The 16,495-nt window shown below is 35.0% G+C and overlaps 1 protein-coding gene across 9 annotated transcripts in view; it reads right to left on the bottom strand.

The window, feature by feature from the left end:
* Positions 1-16,495, bottom strand: part of RALGAPA1 (Ral GTPase activating protein catalytic subunit alpha 1) — a 212,502-nt gene that overhangs the window by 125,309 nt on the left and 70,698 nt on the right. For all 9 annotated transcript variants that reach the window (XM_043489272.1, XM_043489274.1, XM_043489277.1 and 6 more), the window contains 3 exons: positions 12,676-12,813; positions 4,815-4,963; positions 1,399-1,528 (listed from right to left, as the gene is read on the bottom strand). In XM_043489272.1, the coding sequence (XP_043345207.1) occupies positions 1,399-1,528; positions 4,815-4,963; positions 12,676-12,813 (417 nt within the window). The remainder of the gene's footprint in view (positions 1-1,398; positions 1,529-4,814; positions 4,964-12,675; positions 12,814-16,495) is intronic.

Raw genomic sequence — 16,495 nt, 5'->3', positions numbered from 1 at the left:
TAGAAATGTATTTAACTTACTGATACATGTTTCTGAAAATTTGTATGTAAACTAGAGGAATCGGGTGGAGAGGGAGGTGGGAGGGGGGATCGGGATTGGGAATACATGTAAATCCATGGCTGATTCATATCAATGTATGACAAAACCCACTGGAAAAAAAAAATAATAAAAATAAAAAATTTAAAAAAAAATTTTTTTTTAAAAAAAATTTAAATTTGATTTTAAAGACACCAGTGGAATTAAAGGTGTTCTGTACAAATTCAATCATAGAATAAAAAACTTATTTATAAAAGGGCAGAAATTACTGATCAGACTATACCCTTGAGACTTCGTAGAATTCTACTGGAGATAAAATCCTACTGAAGAAACAGTCACAAAATAAGTGTTTTAAAAGTGTTAACAAATTTTACATAAGTTTAACATTAAACATAAAGATAAAAATAAGCAGAGTTTATGACATAAAACAGTAATAACTAGTACTTTCCATTCCATTCAGAGAAGAAATTATTCCATATAGCAAGCAAAATTGTATCATCCAAAATAGCACTCACCACTGGGTTAGTTCTAATGATGAGGGGGGGAATAAAAGACTAATGAAGTCAAGAGGAATTTAAATAATAAATGTAGCTGATTTGAAAGATTTATTCACTATCAGCACAGAATTTTAGGTAAACTAGCACTATCTGGGAAAAAATATTAAATTGAAACACTACACTAAATGGCCAAGAATTAGATCTGAGATCGTTTTTATCCTTGACATTAAGAGCCATTTTATCCACGTGTTTATATTTAATGTCTTGTCTTTAAAAACACATTATTTTGCTTTCTGTTTCCCAAATAATATACTACACATGTAAAGTCAGTACTCTATCCTTCGGTTGGAAAACACAACATGTAATTCCTATATAATCAATTACTACTGATAATTCAAATGAAGATGTGAAGAGAATAAAGTCTTACAGTATACCGTGATGGGAAAGAATCTTGATTTACTTTTTTTTAACTACAGAACAACTTAAAACGAAGTTTTGTTTTTCTAACAATGCCAGAGACTTGGAAACTCATAAAGCAAACAATTAAATCATTACCACAAAAACATCTGGCAGCTTTCTGCAATCATATGAAAGTGTACCCCACAAAAGATAAAGTAAATGTCATCAGTTTAACACTTTTTTCATAGGCCTGAATTTCATCTATTCTGCTAGGCTGTTAGTTTGTATGTATGGCAAACATACTACTTAGATACACAACTTTTATTTGGCTCTACAAAAGCTCCTATAATATGATTTCTGATTTAAAGCTTTTTTCCCCAGGAAACAAGTTCAGGGCTCAATGAATCTTAAGAAAAATTACATATCTATCCACCCATTTATCTATTTATTTATTTATTTTTATTGCCTGGAAAAGTGGTCCTGCAAGTCGACCTGCCAAAGTCATATTTTTTTTCCCCTGGAACTGCAGAAAAGCTTGTGATGGCATCTTCAGTACAGACTCCGTGACTCTGAGCAACACAAGCAGCATCTGTTCCCTTAAAGTAAAAAAATTAATTAATTTTTCCTTCTTGCATATATTTGCTTTTGGTTAATGAATAACTTTGAAATTAATATTTGCTATAAAAATGGTATTATCTTTCAATAATTCAAATATCTTTCAAATTTTCAGAACTCTTTAAATATTAAAATATAAATTTTCATTTTCCAAATCTACACCAGCCATTTTTCAGCCATAATATCTCTCCATCAAATAAAAATTTGTACAAAAGCTGATGAGTTAGGGGTGAGAATACAGAGACTGCTCCCATCCCCCCACCCCACAAATCAAGCAGTGACCTTATGGAGCTGTCTGAAGAACACTCATTTGTCTTTACAATACAGTTCTACCTTGATGCCTGTCTACCTCATTCATCTTTACAACACGGAGAAACTACATATCTAGAATTGTACCAGGTTCAATTTAAAAAACTGCATGCTACTTTAAGACTGCTGCTGCTGCTAAGTCACTTCAGTCGTGTCTGACTCTGTGCGACCCCATAGACGGCAGCCCACCAGGCTCCGCCGTCCCTGGGATTCTTCAGGCAAGAACACTGGAGTGGGTTGCCATTTCCTTCTCCAATACATGACAGTGAAAAGTGAAAGTGAAGTCGCTCAGTCGTGTCTGACTCTTCGCGACCCCATGGACAGCAGCCTACCAGGCTCCTCCATCCATGGGATTTTCCAGGCAAGAGTACTGGAGTGGGGTGCCTTCTCCGACTTTTAAGACTAAAAGAGCACAGTGAGCCTGATGAGAAAGCAAGGATCATTACTCCCTTCTGTCCTTTCTAGTTTGGTCATCTTTCAACTGTTTATCCTCGATGTGTACCGCAAGTCACCCAATCCTATTATATTATCCTTACCATGCCTCTCTTTCCTTAATGCTTAAGACCATAAAACTACCTTGTTGCACCTGGTAATTCAAAAACTGACTCAACTACATGCCAAAAAAAAAAAAACAACCTGACAAAGGGGATTTCGGGCAGGTATATAGACAGACTAATAGCCCAAGTCTCTATCACAGCTTCCTCTTCTTTGGCTTGTCTGCAGGCCCATTCCAGGCATAGCAATATGTGGGACAGTCCACGTGAGAAATGTGCCAGAGGCAGCAAGAGATCCCAGATGTAGGTATCATGGTTTTCTGGGAAGTGAGGGCAGAATTAAATATAAAAGTATCCCTCAACAAACAATATCTGAACTTATTAACTAAACAAATATATGTATTCAGCTCATGAAGTAAAAATCAGAGGTAATGTATTTGTAACCTTTAGGCTTCCAGTTTCACTATATGAAACAAAAAGCCATTTAAAGTCAACTACACATTCAATAAATAATGGATTTTCCAAGTAAAACTTTCTAATTTGTGGTCAAACTCCAATTCACTCATATATTATTAGATAACTTTTCACTTTATAATACAATAATGATTTTAATTATAAGGTCTTGCAAATTCAATGTAAATATGTGAGTAATCTTTCATAAAGCTATGACTTCAAGGGAACCTACAAAAATTTAAAGTTGTGTTCCACACAGAAGTCTCTCACTTTAAGCTGGCTCAAGACCATTGATTCAAAGCGTATGAAAAGAAAAAAAGGGGAGGGACTACCAAAGAATGGTTCAAAGTAAAAGTTATTGGTGGACAATAACTTGGGCTCTGAAGTCAGAAGAACCACAGTTCAAAACAAAGATAAATTACTTAATTTTACATGGTGATTCTTAGGCACAAAGAAATTATCTACCTCATGGGGTGCTACAAGGATTAAGAAAAAATTAGATGTAAAAAGATTAAAAAGATGTGACAACAGAAAAGTGCTCCAAATAAGTTAATAACAGTAACTACTTCTAACTATATCAATATGGATAATAAAAAGTTTTTTAAAAATAAAACTATTTTCCTATATGTAACAAAACAAACTAGGCATATTCTTTTACTGAGTACTCCCACTTTTAAAGAATGAGTCAAAAGAGGAAAATTATATACATAGTAAGGATGTTCACTGTCCTTCTCTCCTCCAACAACAAAATAAGTAACTACATGTCCAGCAAGAGGTTAGTTAAGGTTTGGTACATACATATGGCATAACACTATGTGACTCTATGTGGTTTGGTGAACCAAACGTTCACCAAAGGACAAACAATGATTACCTATAGAGAATGAGCTTCTGGGAAACTTTTATTTTCTTTCTAAAACTTTTCTTTGTTTGAATTTTACAATGAACAAGTATCTTTACAAAAACTGAAGAACTGCTCTTCTCATCTCTCTAAAAGTCCTTTTTTTCTTTCAATTAAATTTTTATAGAGTATCCATAATAAATGATACTGTGCTAAGAAATGTAGGAAATATAAAGACAAGACAATTAGTATATATCTTGTAGAGCATCTTAATTCAGTGAGGTAAACATACATGTATACAAGTAATTTAGGAACTAAGACAATTTTGAAAAGATCTGCAACATAGATGATGCTATTTAACCATCTCATCCTCATCTCTGTTGTAGATCTTGTCAAAATTGTCTTAGTTCCTAAATTACTTGTATAAATGTCCATCACCAACTGGACGGACATAATTTGAGCTAACTCCAGGAGATGGTGAAGGACAAGGAAGCCTGGCATGCTGCAATCCAGGGGTTTGCAAAGAGTCAGACATGACAGTGACTGCAAAACCACAAAACGACAAAGGTAAAAACACAGAATGAAAGGAAGAGAACGGAAAGAGGAAGAACATGTCAGGAAAGGAAGGTAGACTCTAAGGATAGTTATGGTAACAACAGGAAAAGATGACAGGAATTAGATTCTCTCAAGAAAATTACAGATTGCTTAAAAGAGAGCAATTTGATAAAGTTGGCAGGTAGGAATGCATCCTGCAGGACAGAATTTAGGCTTGAGAAAGGGCTAAAAAGTAGTCAGGAGCCTGACTGTACAAGGCCTTGAATATCAGGTTCAGGAATCAGGCATTCATACACTCAAACATTTATTCAATCATTCATTCAAACATACATAAATTCATTTATTCATACATGCATGCCAGTATTCACTCCTGGGGAGGCCATCAAATGCCCACCTTAGAAAGATAAACAAAGGGATCTTGTAAAGTTTGATCAAAGATGTTTGAGATAAAGTGAAGGAGACCATTGTTGCCATCATGATTATTACCTAAAATGTTATAGTCATTCATTCATTCAATAATGAAAGCCTGTACAATACTGTTACCAGCCCTATTGAGACACTATTCCTCTAGAATTTACTATGTGCATATACACTATAAAAAAAAAAGCATTTTTTTACCAAGTCTTTTTGTCCATTGATACTTGTACAACCATGAACCGATATATGTTAAGAATTCGTTTACACATATCTGTGTGCTCATCCAGAAGACTTTTTATCTCATTTGCAGGCTCAAGAAGAAATATGTTTGAAGAGTTTATAATAAACACCTAAGATAAAAGAAATCATAAGCTGCTTGTTACAAAATTTAAAGGGAAAAAAATCAAATTGCTAAGTGATCTACAACAAACTTAAAAGCATTAGACTGTAGGTTAATTCTAATCCTGCTTCTACCACCAGCTTGATATGGGAAATTTAAGTTCATTAAATCTATTTTTATGTTTATCTAGACAAATATACGGTTACTAGCAGGCACTGAAAAAATAAACCAAGTGAAAAACAGCAAGTTTTAAAAGTGAGGCTTTAACATAATAACCTTACTGCTGTCACAAAATGGAAAGAACAATAAAAAAGTAAAAACAGTTTAGGATAAAAGAGGATAGATACCTCAATCAAGATGATAGATACCTCAATCAAGGTGAACTTTCTGAATGAAGTGTTCAAAATCATCTGTTTTCTTTTTTCATGTTTATTGATTTTGTGTGCATATCTGTTTTGTTAATAACAGGCTGCATATTACAGTACTACTAATCAGGATCCATCAATATGTATCTTTAATTAAATTTATTATAATATCATTAATTATACTTTGTTATAGAGGACAAAGTTGTTATATTAGTGACAGGTAAGTGCAAAGGTTCTCAAAACACTTTGGAGGAATAGAACATTACATCTACTGTGAATCAAGGACATTTACATCTTCCATACCCACAAATCTGATTTAAATTCCCTGGATGAACTCTAACAGAATATAGTTGTAAAATCATGTGAGCAAAGAACACTTAAGCTAACTTTAACATCGTGAAAACAGCTGACTCTGTAGGTCTACCAACACTGACTAAGAAAAGCTTAAGAGAAGCACAAATAACATTAGAAATTAAATAAGGATGTACCTACATACCCAGTGGAGAATTTTAAAATGATGGTTTAGTGAAAAACTTTATGCCAATAAAACTGAAAATTTAATAAAATGGATTATATTTTGTAGATAAAACATAAACTGCCAAAACTGACTCAAGAAAAAATAGAAAAGAGGTACAATACAAAGACAGGGAACTGCTAATCAAGGTATCCCTGATCCATCCCTAAACGCCAGGCCTATGCTGCTTTACAGGCAGAGTTTTGTCCAGTTTTCCCAGAAAATGATCCCTATTTGACATAAAGTGTTTCAGAAACAAAAAAAGAAAGAAAAACTGCCAAATTTATTTTTATAAAACTATAACCCAGTTATCAAAAACACATAAGGACTATATAAGAAAAGTAAGAGATACTTCAGAACATACAGACGAAAATCTTCAAAAAAGTAGCAATTCAACTTAAGCAAAATATAATACTTTATGACCAAGTAATAATTACCTCAGAAATGTAAGAATGCCTTGACATGAGCAAAGTTTAATAATATAATGTACCTTATCAACAGATTAAAATGTGAAAAGGTAGACTCATCACATTGCATAAAGAAAAGCATTTAGCACTTACTCATTTTTTTAAATTTACCACACTAAGAGAAAAGGTAAAATTTCTTAATCTGAAAAAGAGCATTTATCAGGAACTACAGCAGATGTTTTAACAGCAATTGAGCTTGAAAAGTTCTGCCTGAGCCTGAATATATGGAAGTAGTGGCCAATATTCAAGAACAAGACAAGGATTCCTCACTATCATCTCATTGTCCCGGGGAACCCAGTAACCAAAGGAAGTGACAGGGAGCAAAAAATGAACATAAATAAGGATGACTTAAAACAGAAAAGAAAAAGGTCAACTATGTACCAACCTGGAAGAAAAATGTTCCTAAGAAAAGGAAAAGCAAGTTTAAATGACCTGAGGTGAAAGCCGGCCTAGCATACATGAGGAATACCAAGTACAGAGTGAAGTGAGGCAGGGGAAAAGCAGTGGGAGGTATGTTGAGAAATAAACGGAGCACATGAAGCAGAGCTTCTTATACTGCCAGTGGTGAGGTACAGGTTTTCCCCCAAGTCTTTTGCAGACCAATCCTATTGTAAAATACAATTTTAAAAAATGAATAGGAAAAAGAAAATGAGAAGAAGCATGCAAAATACAAACCCAAACTTCTCATCAGAATCAAGAGATATTAAATGACTTAAGTTTCTAAACTTTCACTCTCAATTTTGTAACTACTTGTGGGTTGGCACTAGCCTGTGGACCACATTCTGTGAGGAGCAATGATGTAAAGGCTTGACAGATCACTGGGAAGAACTCAGTGATAATGAAAAGTCACCAGAGACTTTAAAACAGGAAAATGACATGATCCGATTTATGGGATCCCTCTGGCTATCGGGTTGAGAATATACCACGGTGATGGAAGGTGCAAGACCAGAAGCAAGAACAGTAATTAGAAATTTAATGCCTATTCCAGATCAAAGATTATTGAGGCTTGAATACAAGAGGTAGTGTGAGTGCTGAACAGTAGTCAGATTCTATATACATTCTGAAAGTTGACAGGATTTGTTGTCAAATTAGATATAAGATATAAAAGAAATACAGGAAATCAAATGGCAACTGGAAAACAGAGCTGCCATCAAATGAAATGAGAAAAACTGCAGGAAGACCATGTTTGTTGAACAAGTATGTCAAGTTTTAGATACGTCAAATTTAAGATGTCTAGTAGATAGTCAAGTTAAGATGCCAACTTTGTTTCTTAATGAGTCTTGCTAATGGTTTGTCAATTTTGTTTATTTTTTCAAAAAACCAACTTTTAGCTTTGTTGATTTTTGCTATGGTCTCTTTAGTTTCTTTTGCATTTATTTCTGCCCTGATTTTTAAGATTTCTTTCCTTCTGCTAACCCTGGGGTTCTTCATTTCTTCCTTCTCTAATTGCTTTAGGTGTAGAGTTAGGTTATTTATTTGGTTTTTTTCTTGTTTCTTGATGTAAGCCTGTAATGCTATGAACCTTCCCCTTAGCACTGCTTTTACAGTGTCCCATAGGTTTTGGGTTGTTGTGTTTTCATTTTCATTCATTTCTATACATATTTTGATTTCTTTTTTGATTTCTTCTATGATTTGTTGGTTATTCAGAAGCGTGTTATTTAGCCTCCATATGTTTGAATTTTTAACAATTTTTTTCCTGTAATTGAGATCTAATCTTACTGCACTGTGGTCAGAAAAGATGACTGGAATGATTTCAATTTTTTTGAATTTTCCAAGACCAGATTTATGGCCCAGGATGTGATCTATTCTGGAGAAGGTTCCGTGTGCACTTGAGAAAAAGGTGAAGTTGATTGTTTTGGGGTGAAATGTCCTATAGATATCAATTAGGTCTAGCTGATCCATTGTGTCATTTAAGGTTTGTGTTTCCTTGTTAATTTTCTGTTTAGTTGATCTATCCATAGTTCTGAGTGGGGTATTAAAGTCTCCCACTATTATTGTGTTACTGAACCAAATTAACAAAATTAGAAATGAAAATGGAGAGATCACAACAGACAACACTGAAATACAAAGGATCATAAGAGACTACTACCAGCAGCTCTATGCCAATAAAATGGACAACTTGGATGAAATGGACAAATGCTTAGAAAAGTATAACTTTCCAAAACTGAACCAGGAAGAAATAGAAGATCTTAACAGACCCATCACAAGCAAGGAAATCAAAACTGTAATCAAAAATCTTCCAGCAAACAACAGCCCAGGAACAGATGGCTTCACAGCTGAATTCTACCAAAAATTTAGAGAAGAGCTAACACCTATCTTACTCAAACTCTTCCAGAAAATTGCAGATGAAGGTAAGCTTCCAAACTCATTCTATGAGGCCACCATCACCCGAATCCCAAAACCAGACAAAGATGCCACAAAAAAGAAAACTACAGGCCAATATCACTGATGAACATAGATGCAAAAATCCTTAACAAAATTCTAGCAAGCAGAATCCAACAACATATTCAAAAAATCATACATCATGACCAAGTGGGCTTTATCCCAGGAATGCAAGGATTCTTTAATATCTGCAAATCAATCAATGTAATACACATTAACAAATTGAAAGATAAAAACCATATGATTATCTCAATAGATGCAGAGAAAGCCTTTGACAAAATTCAACACTCATTTATGATTAAAACTCTCCAAAAAGCAGGAATAGAAGGAACATACCTCAACATAATAAAAACTATATATGACAAACCCACAGCAAGCATCACCCTCAATGGTGAAAAATTGAAAGCATTTCCCCTGAAATCAGGAACAAGACAAGGGTGCCCACTCTCACCACTACTATTCAACATAGTGTTGGAAGTTTTGGCCACAGCAATCAGAGCAGAAAAAGAAGTAAAAGGAATCCAGATAGGAAAAGAAGAAGTGAAACTCTCACTGTTTGCAGATGCCATGATCCTCTACATAGAAAACCCTAAAGACTCTACCAGAAAATTACTAGAGCTAATCAATGAATATAGTAAAGTTGCAGGATATAAAATTAACACACAGAAATCCCTTGCATTCCTATATACTAACAATGAAAAAACAGAAAGAGAAATTAAGGAAACAATACCATTCACCATTGCAACAAAAAGAATAATATACTTAGGAGTATATCTACCTAAAGAAACAAAAGACCTATACATAGAAAACTATAAAACACTGATGAAAGAAATCAAAGAGGACACAAACAGATGGAGAAACATACCGTGTTCATGGATTGGAAGAATCAATATTGTCAAAATGGCTATTCTACCCAAAGCAATCTATAGATTCAATGCAATCCCTATCAAGCTACCAACGGTATTTTTCACAGAACTAGACCAAAGAATTTCACAATTTGTATGGAAATACAAAAAACCTCGAATAGCCAAAGTAATCTTGAGAAAGAAGAATGGAACTGGAGGAATCAACCTGCCTGACTTCAGACTCTACTACAAAGCCACAGTCATCAAGACAGTATGGTACTGGCACAAAGACAGAAATATAGATCAATGGAACAGAATAGAAAGCCCAGAGATAAATCCACGAACCTATGGACACCTTATCTTTGACAAAGGAGGCAAGGATATACAATGGAAAAAAGACAACCTCTTTAACAAGTGGTGCTGGGAAAACTGGTCAACCACTTGTAAAAGAATGAAACTAGAACACTTTCTAACACCATACACAAAAATAAACTCAAAATGGATTAAAGATCTAAATGTAAGACCAGAAACTATAAAACTCCTAGAGGAGAACATAGGCAAAACACTCTCCGACATAAATCACAGCAAGATCCTCTATGACCCACCTCCCAGAATATTGGAAATAAAAGCAAAACTAAACAAATGGGACCTAATGAAACTTAAAAGCTTTTGCACTACAAAGGAAACTATAAGTAAGGTGAAAAGACAGCCCTCAGATTGGGAGAAAATAATAGCAAATGAAGAAACAGACAAAGGATTAATCTCAAAAATATACAAGCAACTCCTGCAGCTCAATTCCAGAAAAATAAATGACCCAATCAAAAAATGGGCCAAAGAACTAAACAGACATTTCTCCAAAGAAGACATACAGATGGCTAACAAACACATGAAAAGATGCTCAACATCACTCATTATCAGAGAAATGCAAATCAAAACCACAATGAGGTACCATTACACGCCAGTCAGGATGGCTGCTATCCAAAAGTCTACAAGCAATAAATGCTGGAGAGGGTGTGGAGAAAAGGGAACCCTCTTACACTGTTGGTGGGAATGCAAACTAGTACAGCCGCTATGGAAAACAGTGTGGAGATTTCTTAAAAAACTGGAAATAGAACTGCCATATGACCCAGCAATCCCACTTCTGGGCATACACACTGAGGAAACCAGATCTGAAAGAGACACGTGCACCCCAATGTTCATCGCAGCACTGTTTATAATAGCCAGGACATGGAAGCAACCTAGATGCCCATCAGCAGATGAATGGATAAGGAAGCTGTGGTACATATACACCATGGAATATTACTCAGCCGTTAAAAAGAATTCATTTGAACCAGTCCTAATGAGATGGATGAAACTGGAGCCCATTATACAGAGTGAAGTAAGCCAGAAAGATAAAGAACATTACAGCATACTAACACATATATATGGAATTTAGAAAGATGGTAACGATAACCCTATATGCAAAACAGAAAAAGAGACACAGAAATACAGAACAGACTTTTGAACTCTGTGGGAGAATGTGAGGGTGGGATGTTTCAAAAGAACAGCATGTATACTATCTATGGTGAAACAGATCACCAGCCCAGGTGGGATGCATGAGACAAGTGCTCGGGCCTGGTGCACTGGGAAGACCCAGAGGAATCGGGTGGAGAGGGAGGTGGGAGGGGGGATCGGGATGGGGAATACGTGTAAATCTATGGCTGATTCATATCAATGTATGACAAAACCCACTGAAATATTGTAAAGTAATTAGCCTCCAACTAATAAAAAAAAAAAAAAAAGATGCCAACTTGGCAGTTGAATATTTGAGTTCAGGACTCTTAAGAGTTCAGATAATAAGTCTCAGACTAGAAATAAAAAGTATAAGTTGCAGTGTATAGATGACACTTAAAGCCCTAGGAATGGATAAGATCTATAAGACATCAGTAAGTTTACACAGAAAAGAGAGCCAAGAACTGGTTCCTGGGTACTTCAGCAAGAAAAGTTCAGAAATATTTTGAAAAATCAGTAAACAAAACAAAACAAAACAAAAAAGAAACCAAAAACCTGAGAAGTAGCCAGTGAGTTAGGAGAAAATAGAAAAACAGGAGGGTATGATATTCTGAAGGCCATTTGAAGAATGGTTTTAACAGAGAAGAATGATCTACTCTGTAAAAATGCTGACATATCTGGTAAAATTAGGACTGAAAGACTTCATGTGATTTAACAATGGAGAAGTCACATGTGACCTTGACAAGAACAGAACAGTAAGATTTAAAAAATGAATAAATACAATGAACTAAAAATCAGTAACAAAAAAACAATCCAAAAGAATAACGGAAAAACATATTAATACGTCAACTCATACACAAGAAAAGATGCTCTATTTCAGTAGTGATAAAGGAGAAGCAAATTAAATTAAAGCAGGGAAATACAAACTAAAAAGAATAATATTCCATATACACATGAGTAGCAAAAATTAAAATCTGACAATATAAGCTATGAAGAAGAGACAAGGAAATAAGAACTTATAAGCACTACTAAGGGAATATAAAATATAATCATGCTGAAGAACAATTTGGCAATTAATAGTTAAGTAAAACTGATAACGTACAAATGCAACAACCCAGCAATTCCACTTCTATTCCCTATCCTAGGCAAATTGTCCAACATGTACTCAAAAATACATGTATAAGAATATTCAATGCAGCATTACCTGAAATACTGAGAAACTGGAAACCATCTTAAAAAAACAACTTAAAAAACCATCAACACATACACACAAAGACCATTAACAGAAAAATGATTAAATGCAAAATAATCAAAATTGTAATACCACAAAGTAGTTTTAAATGAATTAACATAATGGCTATGTATCAACAAGAAATCTCGAAAACATAATGGATAATGTAAAAAGTTGCTGATGACAGTATACCATGACACAATTTATATAAATTTTAAAACTGTTTAGAAAAAAAAATGCAACGTTTATCAATACACATTATGATAGGAAGGTTAAAGAAAAAACAACATTAATAGGGCATAACAGTAATTGATAAATGTGTGTGGTAATTTCATTGTACTTAAAAAATTACACTGAAATAGTGAAATATGTATTTGAAATAATGATTTTTATTTCATTTTATAAAAATAAACAGAAAGTGATCTACCTGCAAAACTGCCTGGGCACCAGCTCGTATGTTTTGTTCTGTGGCTTCTTCAGGAGCATTATGAAGAACATCTTGGTAGGTGCCATTTTTAGGCCAAGTGGAATTTCGAACATGATCAGCAACATTGGTCCCATTTTCCTGAAGCAAAATATCAAGTTAATACTTTATCAATTAAGAATGCTGTGACAAGTCAGTAAGTTCAATATGTAAACTGAAAAGTACTAGGTCCCTCTGTTATACATTCTCTCAAAATACAAGATATCCTGTTTGACTACAAAAGTAACACATATGTACACTGTAAAAACAAGTTCTCACTGACAAAAATATAAGGAATAAAAAAATCACCCATCAGGACCAGTCAGGAATTGTATTATTTCAGATACAGAGACATTTTTCTACCTGTCTAATGTATAAACCTCTCCTCTTACACTTACACACTCAAAATGGGACTGCATTGGGCTTCCCTGGTGGTGCAGTGGTTAAGAATCTGCCTGCCAAAAAAAAAAAAAAGAATCCGCCTGCCAGTGCAGGGGACACAGGTTCCATCCCTGGTCTGGGATGATTCCACATGATGCAGAGCAGCTAAGCCTGTGCACCACAATTTCTGAGCCCACAAGCCATAACTGCTGAGCCAGTATCCCTAGAGTCTGTGCTCTGCAACGAGAAGCTGCTGAAATGAGAAGCCTGCACACTATGACAAAGAGTAGCCCCTGCCCTGACTCACTACTAGAGAAAGTCCCAGCGCAGTCAAATAAGTAAATAAATAAATCTTAAAAAGAATGAGATCGTATTATTTATAGCTTTGTAAAAGATAAATCCTCTTCTAAAGGACATGCCAGAATCCAAATGACTTAAATAAAAGAAAATAGCTTCTATTTATCCTACTTAAGAAAAATAAAATTCCTGTTATCCAAAGATAGATGAATACTGACACTTCAAACCATTAATACTGCAGCTTTCTGCCGGAGTGTTAGCTGTCAAAAGTTCTGCTGATTAAGGAGTTCTCTCAGTTAAAGAGAAATTTCACTCAATGTTGTTCTACTTTTATTTTTAAAGTTTCTAATTTCTTTCTGCTTTTGGTCACTCAATAGTATTTTCAATTTTTTTTTTGTGGTATTCTGCCTAGAACTTACAATTTTAATACATAGGAGATTTAGTCTAATCAAACTATTGTTTCATTACCAGAAGCAGTATTGGGACTCAGCTTTGTCTAAGTAGCCAATACAATATATCATGGTCTAGTCTACACTGTTCTCTTAAGCTCCATACTTCTCGATCAGGTATCTTCTGAACAGTTCTTCCTGAATGACCTACAAGCACCTCAAATTCAAGACACTTAAAAGTAAATTCATACAAGCATGCTCTCCTCATTTCTACCAATCCTAATATAGCCTCCTTGGACATAATCACCACACTTGCACTTATTTTCACTCCTGTTCATGTGTGAATGGCAACTAACTTGGTTGTAAAAGAAAAGCTTTGGGACACCTTCTCATTCCTCATATATGATTAATCATCAATACTTGATTTTACCATCAAAGGAGCTCATAAATCTGTCTTCTCCCTTATATTTCCATTGCAACTGCCACTCTCCTCTATCAGGTGCCTATTATCGCCTTCTGGTACTTCCTAGCTAGTGTCCTTGCCTCCAGACTGGCCTCCAATCTATCTTCCATTCTAAGCTTGGTATGATTCTTCTGAGATTTGTAACTATCCATAATCTTTCCAGTGTCCAGAATGTAATCAGTCCATCATGATAGCATACAACTTACTAAACAGGATCTAGTTCTTGTCTATTTCACATTTCTTTTTTTTTTTTTTTCATTTATTTTTATTAGTTGGAGGCTAATTACTTTACAATATTTTTTTTTTTTGTCATACATTGATATGAATCAGCCATAGATTTACACGTATTCCCCATCCCGATCCCCCCTCCCACCTCCCTCTCCACCCGATTCCTCTGGGTCTTCCCAGTGCACCAGGCCCGAGCACTTGTCTCATGCATCCCACCTGGGCTGGTGATCTGTTTCACCATAGATAGTATACATGCTGTTCTTTTGAAATATCCCACCCTCACATTCTCCCACAGAGTTCAAAAGTCTGTTCTGTATTTCTGTGTCTCTTTTTCTGTTTTGCATATAGGGTTATCGTTACCATCTTTCTAAATTCCATATATATGTGTTAGTATGCTGTAATGTTCTTTATCTTTCTGGCTTACTTCACTCTGTATAATGGGCTCCAGTTTCATCCATCTCATTAGACTGATTCAAATGAATTCTTTTTAATGGCTGAGTAATATTCCATGGTGTATATGTACCACAGCTTCCTTATCCATTCATCTGCTGATGGGCATCTAGGTTGCTTCCATGTCCTGGCTATTATAAACAGTGCTGCGATGAACATTGGGGTGCACGTGTCTCTTTCAGATCTGGTTTCCTCAGTGTGTATGCCCAGAAGTGGGATTGCTGGTCATATGGCAGTTCTAATTCCCAGTTTTTTAAGAAATCTCCACACTGTTCTCCATAGTAGCTGTACTAGTTTGCATTTCCCACCAACAGTGTAAGAGGGTTCCCTTTTCTCCACACCCTCTCCAGCATTTATTGCTTGTAGACTTTTGGATAGCAGCCATCCTGACTGGCGTGTAATGGTACCTCATTGTGGTTTTGATTTGCATTTCTCTGATAATGAGTGATGTTGAGCATCTTTTCATGTGTTTGTTAGCCATCTGTATGTCTTCTTTGGAGAAATGTCTGTTTAGTTCTTTGGCCCATTTTTTGATTGGGTCATTTATTTTTCTGGAATTGAGCTGCAGGAGTTGCTTGTATATTTTTGAGATTAATCCTTTGTCTGTTTCTTCATTTGCTATTATTTTCTCCCAATCTGAGGGCTGTCTTTTCACCTTACTTATAGTTTCCTTTGTAGTGCAAAAGCTTTTAAGTTTCATTAGGTCCCATTTGTTTAGTTTTGCTTTTATTTCCAATATTCTGGGAGGTGGGTCATAGAGGATCTTGCTGTGATTTATGTCGGAGAGTGTTTTGCCTATGTTCTCCTCTAGGAGTTTTATAGTTTCTGGTCTTACATTTAGATCTTTAATCCATTTTGAGTTTATTTTTGTGTATGGTGTTAGAAAGTGTTCTAGTTTCATTCTTTTACAAGTGGTTGACCAGTTTTCCCAGCACCACTTGTTAAAGAGGTTGTCTTTTTTCCATTGTATATCCTTGCCTCCTTTGTCAAAGATAAGGTGTCCATAGGTTCGTGGATTTATCTCTGGGCTTTCTATTCTGTTCCATTGATCTATATTTCTGTCTTTGTGCCAGTACCATACTGTCTTGATGACTGTGGCTTTGTAGTAGAGTCTGAAGTCAGGCAGGTTGATTCCTCCAGTTCCATTCTTCTTTCTCAAGATTACTTTGGCTATTCGAGGTTTTTTGTATTTCCATACAAATTGTGAAATTCTTTGGTCTAGTTCTGTGAAAAATACCGTTGGTAGCTTGATAGGGATTGCATTGAATCTATAGATTGCTTTGGGTAGAATAGCCATTTTGACAATATTGATTCTTCCAATCCATGAACACGGTATGTTTCTCCATCTGTTTGTGTCCTCTTTGATTTCTTTCATCAGTGTTTTATAGTTTTCTATGTATAGGTCTTTTGTTTCTTTAGGTAGATATACTCCTAAGTATTTTATTCTTTTTGTTGCAATGGTGAATGGTATTGTTTCCTTAATTTCTCTTTCTGTTTTTTCATTGTTAGTATATAGGAATGCAAGGGATTTCTGTGTGTTAATTTTATATCCTGCAACTTTACTATATTCATTGAT

The sequence above is a fragment of the Cervus canadensis genome, chromosome 17 (genome assembly GCF_019320065.1).
Source record: "Cervus canadensis isolate Bull #8, Minnesota chromosome 17, ASM1932006v1, whole genome shotgun sequence".
Lineage (NCBI taxonomy): Eukaryota > Metazoa > Chordata > Mammalia > Artiodactyla > Cervidae > Cervus > Cervus canadensis.
Note: the sequence above shows the minus strand (reverse complement) of the source record. Positions and strands in the feature narration are given on the sequence as shown.